The following is a 13,500-nucleotide window of genomic DNA, read 5'->3' on the forward strand; positions in this document are numbered from 1 at the left end:
AGCCATGCGATCTGTTATCTTTGCTCTATAATGAGCCCAGGCAGACCATGAGGAAAGACAGAGAAGCCCCGCAGGTGATGGGCAAAGTACAGGAGCAGATAACTCACACTAAAAAGGAAAATCAAATGCTTAACCACCATGTGGGGAAAAATGCAGTCCCACTCAGAGACGGAAAAGGCACAAGAACTTTCACAAATGCAATTCCATTCAAATCAACAAATATCTTAACGCATGAAATTATTCATTCTACCACTGAATAACTACAACTATCTTTAACCGAACCTTGTGACACGCCTTTCAGAGCTCTGCAATTTTTAGCTCATCACAATGCCTCCAGTCCACAGATGAGGAAACTGAGGCTGAGAGGTTAATTATGTAATTTGTTCTAGTCTATACAACTGGTGAGTAGTTGAGCAGAATAGCCCAGCAGATTACAAAGTGAGGGAGCTTCACCACCAGGCCAATGGTCTCAAATGGTCCCAGATCAGGACCACCAACATTACCTGGGATCTTGTCAGAAATGCAAAAGCTTAGGTGTCACCTCAGACCTACGACATCAGAAACTCTGGGGCTGGGGTCCGGCAATCTGTGTTTCACAAATCCCCTTGGTGATTGTGATGCTAGGATTTGAGAATTTCTGCTTTGGGCTCCAGCGAGTGTTCAGAAGTGGGTACCTCCTGCTCATGCTGTGGAAGGCAAGGTGTGCTGGTCCATTCCTTTTGAAGTACGAATGGATAGCAGGTATTTTGAGCCTGAAGAGTGGCCAGTAATTGCACTTCTGGCCAAGTGCAATTCTCTTCTTAAAAGAGAGGCCAGATGGACACGGTTTTATTTAAGACAGGGTATTTATATGAATGTGAAACTAGAAGCAATCTAAGTCTCCCACTGTAGGGGATTCAGGAGGAAAACCAGGACGCATCTCCTCGATAGACTCTTATGCGGTCACTGAGAAGGGAATTTGTGAAGAGTATGTAACATGGTGCAGTGAGGGAAAACAACTTGTTCCCCTTTGCCAGGACTTTCTCGGTCTCAGCTCTGATTGTCCTGCATTTCAGGAAACCCACTGGTCCTGATAAATGAGTTACCCTAGAAATAATTGCCATTAGAGCAGCCAACCAGATATTTCTGTTCTTCCTTCTCGATGGGCAGGTGGTAGGGTGGTACTTCTCTGCCCCCTTGAAGTTAGGTAGCCATGTGACTTGCTTTGGCCAACAAAATGTGAGCCGGAAGTGATGTGTCCCTTCCAGACAGTGCTCCTGGCGGCCTGTGTCAGTCTGGCACCTCCTCAGCCTGGGTCCCTGAGCGCCTGTGATAAGCAGATACCCCTGTCCAACTCTGCACTGAGCATACAGTGTGAGCAAGACATAAAGTCTTGTGTGTGAAGCCACTTAGATTTGGGGCTTATTTGTTACCACAGCGTAACCTAGCTTGTCCTGACTTGTACACAGGGGTAAATATGGGTTCATGACATTAAGGACATGTTACAAACTTGCCTATGCAGTAGCAAGGCAGAGATGTAACACATAAAGCAGACAGGTGTGCTGGAAATAATCTGAAACGTTTATACCAGGTTGAAGTATTCTTGATTTAAATTTTTTCTTCCTGATCATTGCATTTTCCAATTTCCTCCAATGAGCGTGTTCTATTATTATTATTTTTGTTGGGGAATATTAGGGAACAGTATGTTTTTCCAGGATGTCAAGTCGTTGTTTTTCACTCTAGTTATGGGGGTGGGGGGCGCAGCTCAGCTCCAATTCAAGTTGTTTTCAATCTAGTTGTGGAGGGCGCAGCTCACTGGCCCATGTGGGATTCGAACCGGTGACCCTGGTGTTACAGCACCTTGCTCTAACCACTGAGCAAACCGGCTGCCCACTGGTGGCCCAGCTCCAAGCTCAAGCCATTGCTTCTCACTGGTCCATATGGGACTCGAACCGGTGACCCTGGTGTTACAGCACCACGCTCCAACTACTGAGCCCTCCCACCGGCAGCTCTGCTCCAAGCTCAGGCCCTTGTTTTCAATCTAGTTGTGAAGGGTGCAGTTTACTGGCCCATGTGGGAATCGAACCAGCAACCTTGTTGTTAAGAGCTCGGGCTCTAACCAACTGAGTCACTCGGCCGCCCCTATTATTTTTTTAATAGGGGATGTTTTATTTAAAAAAATCAATTCTTTAGTCAAAGCTGCATTCTCCCTGGACTCTTATTTGTGAAATGCACGTCCCTTGGAGGAGGGAGGAAGAGAAGAAAGTTAAGCTTTAGCTTCAAAGGATCAAAGAGACTGTGAAGGCAGGAGTTAGTCCTCCAACTCTGCTGGAAACTGCGGTCCCGTCCCGGGTCCTCTTGGCCTCAACAACTCAACGGAAACAAGTTGATCAGGTGCCACTTCCTGGCTGTGGGATTCTGGGTAAGTCACAGCCTCATTGAGTCTCCACATTCTCTTCTGCTAAATGGGGAGAATTCTGTCTGCCGTGTGGTCTGCTGGGGGGACCAGACGAGAGAAGAATGCTTAATAAATGGTGGTGCCTTCTGCCTCTGTCTTCCTCATGGAGCCTCCCTGTTGGGTGACCTGGAACACGTCCTGTAACCTCTGTGAGTCTCAGTTTTCTCATGAAGAAGGGGAAGGGTGATTTTTACAGGCATTCCTGGAAGGGGCTAGATAGCCCTGTGTAGAAGCAGAGAGAGGGGGCTGGGATGGTGAAGGAGGACTTCCTATAGGAGGGGGGCTTCAGCTGGTCCTGGAAGGATGAGGATAGGTAGCCCCTGACACCTGTGGTGGTTCTTTCCAGAGCCCTTGCTCTCAGTCCCGCATGGAAGACCCCATCAAAAGTATAACAGTGGCAGCTAGTATCTGGAGAGGGTGGATGGTGGACCAGGCTTGCTGCACTCATGATAAGGCCACACCACACCCCTTTGAGGCAGCACTTGGGGAGACTAATAAAGGGGAAGTGTTCACTGGAGTTCGGTGATGGTAGAGGCCTAGAGCCCAGTTTACGCTGGATAAAATAGCTGCCTTTTGCTTCTTCAGGATTAAGCAGCCATAGGCCACATCTGTTCCAGCCTCCAGGGACACCTAGGATGTCCCCACTTCCTTGCTGGATTCTTGCAGGTATGTCCAATCTCTAGGGGGACCATATGTCTTGAGGTGCCTGGGGCTGTCCTGGTTTACTCCTATTGTCCCTGCATCCCCTCTAATCCAGCACTCTCAGAAGAGTCCCATTTTGGATGATGATTTTGTGGCCACCTGAAATCTATACAGGTCTTGAGTCAGATGGTCTTGGTTCCATGCTGGCTGAGGCCCTTCTAGCTGGGCCAGGTGCCCCCGTGAGCGTCCGAGCACTTATCTGTAGAGTGGGGATAACAGTGCCTACCCTGGAGAGTGTTGGAATTTGGAAGGCAGCATGTTGGCAGGGATCTGGTCCTAGTTAGTGCCTCATGATTGGCTGCTTTGGCCGTGACCTATTGCTGCTGGGCATGGGGTGGGGGCAGGGGTGTCCAGGTGAAATCTGGAGCACTGGGTCTTTGTGGGCTGGTTGTGAGAGTCACTTGCTGCTAAGAACTCACAGGAGAATATAAAGAGACCTCCATAAATGTCACCTTTGGTGGCAAAGGTGGCAGAGGCCTCAACCTGTGGGCTCAAGAGAAGCCAGGTGGGCTTAAGAGGGGCAGGGACTGTGACCCACAGAAGTGTCCTCCTTCTCCTGGGCAGGCCTGGGGTTCAAGTAGCCTCCTGGGCTTCTGGGTGAGCTGCCTCCCAGTCTGTGCCATAGAGAGGGGCCTGAGTCCCCTCAGGTCATCCTGTAAACTCTGGGGACCTCGCTGATGGGGAGTCCCTGGCCTCCAACAGTGGGAGTTGCCACCCACAGCTTTGAGTTGGAGAAATGAGGTCCAGAGACAGTGGGGTATATGGCCCAAAGTCACACAGCTGGGGATAGGGAAGCTGGGATTCAAACCCAGCTTTGTAGGCAGGCCAGGGCTTGTCAATATATCCTAGGGCCAGGACTGGATGACCAAGAAGGAGGCTGAACCCAGGGATGTGGGGCACAGGGAGAGGGAAATAGGGCAGGAGAGGAAGGGAGGGTCAAGTAGGAAAAGGGGGGAGAAGGTAGAGGAGGAGCAGACGAAAGGGCACAGAGGGGGTGGTGGGGGAAGCCTTGTCCTGAGCCCCGGGTCCATATCTGACTTCAGAATGAGCTCTCCACCTGGAAATCCTACAGGGCTCCTGCAACTCAGTGTGACCCTGTTTATCTCCCCATTCCCCCCAAACTTTCCCACTCACCTGCCCTGCCTATCTGCCCTTCACTTGGCTACTGGGGCTGCCGTCACCCTCCTACAAGCCTTATTCCTGGGGGCCCATCAAGCCTCCTCCCTCTTCCTCTGCCTTGTGCCCAATCTCCAGTGCCTGTCCCTTAGTGCTTCTTCTAGCTCCCTGTGGTCTCTGTGTTTCCTTAATCCATCCCCACAGCCAGAGGGACCACCCACAGACAGCCTCCAGCCCCCCTCTCTCCTGCTGCTAGCCCTTCCCCAGCTCCCGGTGGCACTCAGCTGGCCAGCCTGGTCCCGGTTTCTGTTCAATTCCAAATCCTGCCGTTCCAGTATCAGGCCCCCTCTATGCCCACTAAACAGTCAGTCCACTGCTCCCCAAAACATGCCACACTGATGTATTGGGCTCTATGCATTTCCCTGCACAGTCTCTCCCAGCAGGCCTGTCTCCCCTAGTGCTTGGCAGATGTCCTTCCCTACACCCTGTAGCCCCTCCTTCTCTGCCTCTCCTAACGACCCCCACCCCCACTGCAGGCCCCCTTCCTACACCTCTACTGCAGCCCCCAGTGCTTTGCCCCATGACAAGGTCATTTCTTCCTCCTCTGTCTATCCTGCCTCTGGTCTCAGACTCTGATGCATCCCCGTTTCTCCTGGAGCCTGGCACCGGCCTGGAACCCAGCACCGGAAGAGCATGTTCTCCCCTAACTTGAGGGCCTGTGGGAGCTGGCTTTTCTCCTGGAGGGAAGTTGGTGGGTTTTACGCAGAGGAGTCTGTGCTTAGGGCTGTCTGGAATAAGCTGAACGGGGTGGCAATGACACTGCCAGACAGGGAGGGGGAGATAGGGGCCTGGCTCAGTGGGGATCCATCTTCTCTGGTGAATGTGGGTCCAGAGAGGGCCAGCCACTTGTCCAAGATCTCACTGGGAAGGCCAGGATTTTGACCGAGATGTGTCTCACTAGGAGGCTTTGCTCTTCAGCCTTTCTGAGGAGGTCTGGCAGTGTGTGTGTGTGTGTGTGTGTGTGTGTGTGTGTGTGTGTGTGTGTTGGGGGGTGATGGTGGCAGGCAGACCGGACTGGCTGGGTCTCTGCTGCCCTTCAGAGGCCAGGCCCTCTGGACACTCAGGGGGTGGTCCTTCTATTACCGGGAAGGAGGGGCTTGAGGCTGGCAGCGTCCTGGTGGGAAGAGGCCGGTCTTAGATTCTTTGATGCTCACACTTTGTGGACCCCTAGGGAATGCCTGAGTCATCGCTGAGCCGGCAAACATATTTAGCTCCTTTCATTGTCCCTAATAAATCAATTTCTCCAGGTCTCTCACACCTGCCTCTGGACGGCTGCCTGCCTGTCCTCCATCTCCTGCCCTTGGCAAACAGGGGCAGGGCCCCAGTGCCAGGTCTGGGTTAGCCGGTGTACTGCCGCTCCTCAGGCACCCGGCATGGGTTCCCTGTGCCTTCGCCTACTCCATGCCTGGGCATTCTGTTTGTCCTCCCTCTTTCTGCGATGGTCGCTGTTCAGCAGCCCTGTTACTGGATCTCCAGTCAGAGCTTGATGTAAAGGGGCTTGGGTGTCCTCGGAGATGCAAGGGATTACAGCACTGTGCACACAGCTCAGCTCTCGCCAGGGCCCAGCCCCCCTCAAGCTTGCATTCTCTTGGCCCACTGGGGCTAGTTTTGGGGTTCCAAGGGAGTCCAAGAAGTACCGTGCCTTGTTACACATCCTTGTCTTGACTCCTCCTGACTGAAGAGCCAGGCTTCCACTCTGCTTATCTTTAATGGGCACCTCTTTCAAGAAGCCTTCCCAGATCTTCAGCCCCCTAGACCCATGAATCTTTCCTCCTCTAATGGCTGCAACCTGTTTTGTGTGTCTCCAAGAAGGCATGTACACATTGTGTAATAATAATAATAATAATAATAATAAAAATAGCTCTTACCATAACCTGAGTACGTGCTCAACACTGTTCTAAATATTTTGCATATATTTACTCCCATTAAATGAGGATCAGAGAGCTTAGGAAATTTGCTTAAGACACAGCCATAGAGTTGGACCTTGAACCCAGGCCCTCGGGTTGGTTCTCACGATTCCCGCTGTGGCCTTTTGCAGCAAGGGGCTTTTGTGGCACCTCCTCATTTGCCACTCTCCACCCCGATACCTGTCTCAGTCCATCCCAGGGCAGGGGATGTGTTGTACCCATGTCTTAGAACCCCTTGCTCACGGAAGTCCCCGTGAAAGGTTTGTGTCTTGGAGGTCACCTGGCCCAGTCTTTCAGGGAGGGAGATCACACCTAGAGAGGGTAAACCACTAGTTCAGGGCCCCAAACCGGAAAGTGAGAGAGCTGGGTATCCTGCCTCCCAGGCTGAAGCCAGCACGAAGGTGCAGGGAGGCCTGTACTCATCTGTGCCACGATATCTTAGGGCTGCTCGAGCCCACAGGTCCTCGAAGGCCAGATGCCTCCGTCTCCAGGCCGCCCAGGCCAAGGCTCTACTCTGGGCAGGGGCTCCATTCCTTCCAGAGGCCAGGTGTCGGGATCCAGTCCGGTTGCTTTGTGGGGACTTGTCATTCACGTGTGGTGGGAGCCCCCTGCTGCCCAAAGCGAGGAGTGGCAAAATGGTGGGAAAGCGGAGGAGGCCACCCAGGGGTGGGAGGGGCAAGGGGGTCTGGGCCAGCAAGTCAGAGCCTACTCGGGTGCCCGGATTTGTGATGTGGCCTTGCCTGCCTCTCCCCTCACTCCCCCAACCCCACAGCAGCACGACTCTTCCCATAGTTCCCTGTGCCTTCAGACATTAGCACCTGCTGAAGCTGAGGCCCCGGGGGCATTTTCAGATGACTTCAATAATTACTGTGCACCTACTGTGTACTAGGCGCTGAGCAGTAACAGTCTGGCCTGCGAGGGTTCACAGTCGTGTGTGTGTGTGTGTGTGTGTGTTGGGTAACAGACATGAGAAGAACTCACTGCAGTCTCAGGTGTGTATTCTTTCCCCCACCTGGCTGCCAATAGTCAAGCACAGCTCCTCTGAGAAGCCTCCCTGGATTGCCCCTTGTCATGTAGGGAGTCATCAGGCGGAGTCTCTGCTCCCGCTCCCCACACAAGAACGCAGGACACGGTAAGGCCAAAAGGAACACCCACGGAGCCATAGATAGGGGAGTCAAACCAATATATTCTCGCTGGCGGCCGGGCGAGACACAGGAAGCAGGATCTACATAATCTGCCTAACAGCAGTCTGCGCTTGCCAGCCACCATCCTCTTGCTAGCCCCCATTCTTTCTGCTAGCGTCGCCACAGCCGTTATATTAGTGGCCAATGGCCTACGGGTTACAGCTGACGGCCAGCTAGCCACAGCTGCTGGCATCTGATCACAGTTGATGGCCACTTACTACCCGAGCCAGCACCTTTCTATGTGAGGCCGAGAGCCTGGAAACTGCTTTTTGGGGCTTTGTCCCCACACCCCTCTACCCAGCCCAGCTTCAACTGGCCCCTGCGCCCCATCTATAACAGCACAGGCGGCCTGAGCTGCCATTGCTCTTTCGCACCTGTCTCCCCGCCCTGATCTGAGCTCCTTCTGAGGGCAAGGGCTTTGTCTGGATCACCTGTGGGTCCCTGGCTCTGCGTGGAGCTGGTACCCGGCAGATGCTCAAGAGCAGGGGCCAAATGAGCGAATCTATGGATAAGTTGATCAGTCTAGGGCCTTCGGGTCTTTACCAGTGACTCACTGGTGGAACCTAAGCAGGGGGCTGGGTTAAGGTACGCGAGCCACCTGGGTGTCCTACACATCTGGAGAGGGCTGCCTAGAGTCTTAGACTTCAGAACCACCAGAATGCAAGGCCCGTGTGGGCAGGGATTCTGTCTTGTTCCCCCAGTGCCTGGAACACTGGAGGTACTTAATAAATATGGTGGAAAGTACAAATAAAAGAAGGTTACTGAATTCAAGCCCCTCCGTAACACCCCAAGTGATCACTGGAGCCAGCCTGTGCTTGCATCCCTTCATAGACAGGGAGCTTATTACCTATCTTTCCAGACAGCAGCTCTTTCTCTTCAGACAGTGCTGCCTGTTGGGAAGTTCTTTTGCCTTTCTTCAGCCTAGGGAGAACCAGTGCACCCTGCTGCTTATCTGAGGGAGCTCTGTAGCAAATCTAGCCTCCAGGTATGTCTGTCCAGGGTGGGAGCCCCAGTGTCCCGAGGATGAGGGTCCAGAGCCCTCCAAGTGCCCACTCTTCCACATCTGGCCCTCCTGCCCTCAGCTGGGAAGACGATGAAGGTGAAGGAGCAGGGTAGAGTCAAAGATGGCAGATGTGGTCACAGAGAGGACAGAGCCCCACTCACAAGGTGGATCATGAGCTTTATTCTCTCTTCTGAGTGATTCCCACACAGCCACTTGTGCCCAGAAAATCACTGATTCCATCCCCTGTATGATGGGGGAGGAGCTGAGGACCAGAGAGGGGAAGGGAGTGGACTAAGATCACACAGCCTGTTTATGCCCGTGGCAGGAAAGGTCCTTAGACCTCATGAGCCCTAGACCAGTGCTCCTTCCATGACCTCTGGATGTCCCTTAATGGGCCAATGAGGTAGCAGAGATGGCACTTAGCTCCCAGGCTGACATAGGATCTGTGGACGTCCTAAAACATCCTGCAAAGCCTCCTCCTGCAGTCCCCCAACCCAGACCCTCTTCAGTGCAGTATTATTACCAGGCACTTGCACACTCCCAGGGACAAGGATCTCACCACTTCACAAGGCAGCTAATCCATCCTGACACTATGAAAGGTGTGCATGTGGGGGTAGGAGTGGAGGGGAGCGGAGGTTGCCTCTCCTCCCCTGGGGAACGCACCTTACTCCCACTTATCCACTCAGGCTGGTGGTAGGGCAGAGGCAACCCCATATCCTGCTTTCCTTCCAGGGAACTTCCCTCTAGGGGCTCCCCCAGGGCCCCAGTGAGGGGGCGAGAAGTGCTTCTGAGAATTCACGGAATCCTCCTCCAGGCTGGGGCCTCCCTGGAGACAGAGGCTCCTGCCAGTGTGCTGGGAAGTCAGCTCAACTGTCTATAGTGCTGCTGCAGAGGGTTTCAGGATGTGAGGATCCAGTTGGGGGCCCCTTACCACCAAGGGACCCCCGCTCAGAGGTTTCGTAGGGAAACCTTGGCTGAGACTCTGCTTCGAACTTCTGTGTCCCTCATTGGCTTGGCTGCTGCCTCCAGGCAGCCCTCCTGGTAACCATACCCACAAAGCTCTCTTTGTTTGGCTTCTTGATTGTACCCCGGATGCTGCTTGAATACGTCTGTCTGGGATGTTCTCAGCCATTTTCTTGAGGTGTTCCACCTGGCCCTCGCCTGAAATGGACATCCTGAGGGTGGAACCCACTCTGCTCTCAGCTCCCCAGCAGCTTTCAGTTGAGTCTCCTCCAGATCAGTAAAACAAGTGCAGATATCTTTAGCCAGAAGATCCTTAGGGAGACCTGGTGCAATCTTGCCCTTCTGCCTGGAGGAAGCAGTCCAACCGCTGGAAGCTGCACTGGGGCTGTGCCTACTGTCACCGGGCAGGATGGCAGGGAGCACAGAGTCTGAGGGGCCGAGACATTTCTATCCAAACACCACAGTGTTCCAAGAACCAGAGGAGGAATCTGTCTTGGGCAGAGGGTACACGGCACATTGGAAACGGAGGTCCGGAGCCCCACAGCCCTTCTCACTGTGAGGACTGATGGTATTTCAGAATCAAGGAGACATTCACAGCAGAGGAAACCGAGATCCAGAGAGAGAACAGGCGGCTGGGTTCTGAGGCTGGTTTCTCTTCAGCTGCTTTCCTCAGGCCTTTCCTGGCAGCAGCTGGGTGCCGAGGGGTCTCATTGCTAGCTCTGAGCCCTTGGTGGTTCCCACCCACCCTGCTGAGCTCTGCCTTCCCCCTCTTGTCAACTTGGAGTAATGGGGGGTGGGTGAGGATGGCTGCAGGCCAGGACAGGGTGCCCTGGGGGGGAGGTGGGTCTCGAGGTACCACAGTCATGGGGTTTCCTGGATGCCCAGCCCCCAGCGCCACCTCCCAGAAAGCTCACTGCTTGCTGGCAATCTTCTTCTTCCGAGCAGAGACCAGGTCGTAGAACGGGACACGGGTGATGCTGGCTCTGGAAAGAGAGTAGGTGAAAAGGTTTCAGGGCTGAGCTGGCCATCAAAGCGGTCTTATCACCCAGGGCTTGTAACAAGGGTGTGGGTCTCTCAGGGAGGGGTCAGCCTGCCCCACTACAGGGGAAAGGCCAGACGACCCCAACCAGGAGCACGTCAGGGGGAGTCCAGCCTTATTGGTCTAACCCAGAGTCCCATGAACAGGGCTGGAGAAAGTGAGACTGAGAGCCTGGGGAATTCTGTCCCCAAATGTCCCTGGACCCCTCTTCCAGCTCCCATCAGACTCTCAGAAGGAGGAGGAAAGAGCGTGGGCAGAGTCAGCAGACCTGCTTGCTGGGCCTAGCTCTGCCCCTCACTGTCTGTGTGCCCCTGGGCAAGGGCCTTCCCTCTCTGGGCCTCAGTTTCCTCATCTGTAAAATGGAGGTGAGAATGGATTCGGCCTGGCAGCCTCGTAGGGATGCTGCAAAGCCTGAGGGAAAAGACCCTGCAAGTCCCTGGGACGTGGCCCAGTCCAGAGACTAGCCCTGTGTCCTCCTCTGGCCTACGGGGTGCGCCCTTGCCTGTATCTCCCCATTGGATCGGTCAAAGTTGTCATCCTGTCCCTCACCCAGCTCCCTTTTACTTGTCCTCCCATTGCCTGTCTTCGTACACCCAGCCCCTACACCGTGCCTTTCTCACGGGGCTACACCCCTTCTTTATTTACCAGTCAGTGGCTCCCCAGAGCCCCCAGGAGAAACCCAAGCTGGTTGCCATGGCGACCAAGGCCTTGCCACCCTCTGCAGCTTCGTCTCCTCCTGCTCAGCCCCCACAGTGCCCTGTCCCTACACAGCCAGGCCCCTGCACTGCTTGGCATTGCCTGCCCCCACACTGCTCAGCAGCAGCTACCCAGGACTCTGAGGGGCTGCCACACACTGACTTGCCCTCCCATCTTTGCCTGCATTGGTCCCTCCAGCTGGAAAACCCTTCCCTCCATCTCCACCAGATCTTTCCAGGGCTAACAAGGATGCCATTCCCGAGCACTTACCAAGTGCCAGGTGCTGGGCCAAGAGCTTGACAAGCCACATCTCGCCAGCTCCTCCCACCAGCCCCATGAAGTTGGTGCCTCACTCCCCTGTGTCCTGGCGCCTGGCATTGTGCCTACACAGAGGAGGTGCTCACAGAAAACGGGGAGGGATTTGCATGCCAGGACCAGGAGGGAGATTTCAGAGTTAGCCCCCTTTGCAGACAAGGAAACAAGGCCCTGAGAGAAGCAGGGGCTTCTGGGAGGTGACAGGAAGCCCATCCCCAGCAGCTGGCTACCCCTTACCGGATGGCCTCGATCCATTGGTCCCGCTCCTCGGCGCTGGAGGCTGAGATCCGGTAAGACTCATGCTTGCCCTCCACCACCTTGCCGTCACCATCTGTTTTGCAGGCTTTTATCTTCTGGCCCCGGCAGCTGGGGTTGTAGAGCTCCAGGCAGAACTGTGGGGAGGTGGCCAGGTGAGAGCAGGGCAGGGATGGCAGGGGAGGGCAGCTGGGGTGGGCTCTCCAGGAGACTCAGAGAGGACTAGGGCAAGAGGACTTGGGCAAGACCAGAGCTCAGACAAGCAGTGGCACCCACCTGCCCCAGGCCTGCTTCCTGTGAGAGGTGAAGGGGCAGGCAAAGAGTCCACAGCCCCAGGAGGGAGACTGAGGCAACCCTGAGCTCCCAGGAAGGTGTGCTGGGCATGCCTAGCTTCCTGGAGAGCCCAGCTGCCCTCTCCTCCCTCCCTGTTTCAGAAATTCTCCCAGCTGCTCCGGCCTCAGGCCCCACCCCAACACCTACTGGCTTCTTGGGGTCATCCACCTTCTGTACTGAGAGGTTCTCAAGGGGTATGATTCCCCGCGGCTCCTTGTCCTGCAGGCGAACGGGAGAGAAGTTCAAAATCAGCAAAGAGAGCCTTCAGGCAGAAGATAGGGAGTGAACTTGGGCTCCTCAAACTCCAGAGGAGTGTAGCCATCTTCCCAGACTCTGTCCAGCCCTGGAAGGGTAGGGGGAACAGCACGGGAAGAGCCCTGGCTGGGAGTTAGGAGACCTGACTTTAAGCCCTGGCTCTGCCTTGCCTCGGCACAGCCCTTCCTCCTCTCTGTAGCTCAATTTTCCCCATCTGTGAAATGGGGGTGGACTGTGTGATCTTGAAGGGGCCCCCAGCTCTGTGAGTTGACCTCTTGGTGGGAGTCTGAAAGGGGGTAGGGGGCAGGGGCAGACTCACAGTGGTGAACTCAAAGTAGTAGAGGCAGCTGTCGGTCAGGATGAACCAGCGCCGCTTCCACGTCTTCACACGGCCCCCTGCAAGGGGTCAACAGTGGAGTCAGTCAGTCCCAGGCTACCAACACTTCCCTCCACAGAACAGCAGGGAACTTGGATGCTTTCCCCTGGGCTCCCACCTGAGCCCCCACACAGTTTCCCCCATATCTACTCCCTCCTCACTCAAAACCCTTAGTGACTCCCATCATCTGCAGGCTCCCCTGAGCTGCTTCACCTGACCTTTGAGGCTTCCCCGTGATGAGCCCCCAGGACAGTGGCCGTTCCCTGAGTTTTTCTGCTGCTTTATCCCTTAGGATGATCCCATGGCCTGCTTCCTGCCTGGCACGGGGCCAAGTATTTCCTTTTTCATTTGCCAGGCAATGTTCATGAGGGTTAAAAAAAAATTTGTTGTTGACCCCCTGACCTCCTAGGAGGAAGGGATCATTAGCAACCCCATTGTATAGATGAGGGGACCAAGTCTCTGTACAAGGTCCTGCAGCAGAGCTGAGATTTGAACCCCAGTGTCCTAGTTCCACAGCTAAGCACTTGGCCATTTTGCTACTCGTTCAGCTCTCCCAGTGATTATGTGTTCTGCCCACTTCACAGCTTGGCTGGGACCTGTACACCCCCACACATTCGTGTGTGTGCGCGCTAAGGCTGAGCAACCCGACCCCAGCACATGGGTGGAAGGGCTGGGATCTGTATCTTAGAGCCTCCCCGGGGCTGAGAACAGTCCGTTGGGCAAGAAGGGAGGCCTGGGATGTGAGCATGGAGAGCCGGAGGGCTTACATGCACACCCCAGGCCAAGGCCCCTGCCCCAACACAAGGCGAGGCGCTCTCCTCACGTGCCTCTGAAGGCCACTGTGCCTGGTTGGGGTGCC

General features: G+C 54.8%; 1 protein-coding gene across 2 annotated transcripts in view; it reads right to left on the reverse strand.

The window, feature by feature from the left end:
- Nucleotides 1–7,389: 7,389 nt before the first annotated feature.
- The window catches only part of CYTH4 (cytohesin 4), a 29,381-nt gene continuing 23,270 nt past the window's right edge, over nt 7,390–13,500 (reverse strand). The window contains exons 10-14 of one of the 2 annotated variants that reach the window (XR_013994002.1): nt 12,585–12,661; nt 12,158–12,229; nt 11,660–11,814; nt 11,378–11,490; nt 8,569–10,355 (exon numbers count right to left, since the gene is read on the reverse strand). Coding sequence is in view for 1 of the 2 variants with exons in the window: in XM_081059568.1 (XP_080915694.1) it covers nt 10,283–10,355; nt 11,660–11,814; nt 12,158–12,229; nt 12,585–12,661 (377 nt within the window). In the remaining variant the exon portion in view is untranslated. Of the gene's footprint in view, nt 10,356–11,377; nt 11,491–11,659; nt 11,815–12,157; nt 12,230–12,584; nt 12,662–13,500 lie in introns of both variants that reach the window. The other variant, XM_081059568.1, reaches the window with a different exon arrangement.

Source organism: Rhinolophus hipposideros (genome assembly GCF_964194185.1).
Source record: "Rhinolophus hipposideros genome assembly, chromosome: 9".
Lineage (NCBI taxonomy): Eukaryota > Metazoa > Chordata > Mammalia > Chiroptera > Rhinolophidae > Rhinolophus > Rhinolophus hipposideros.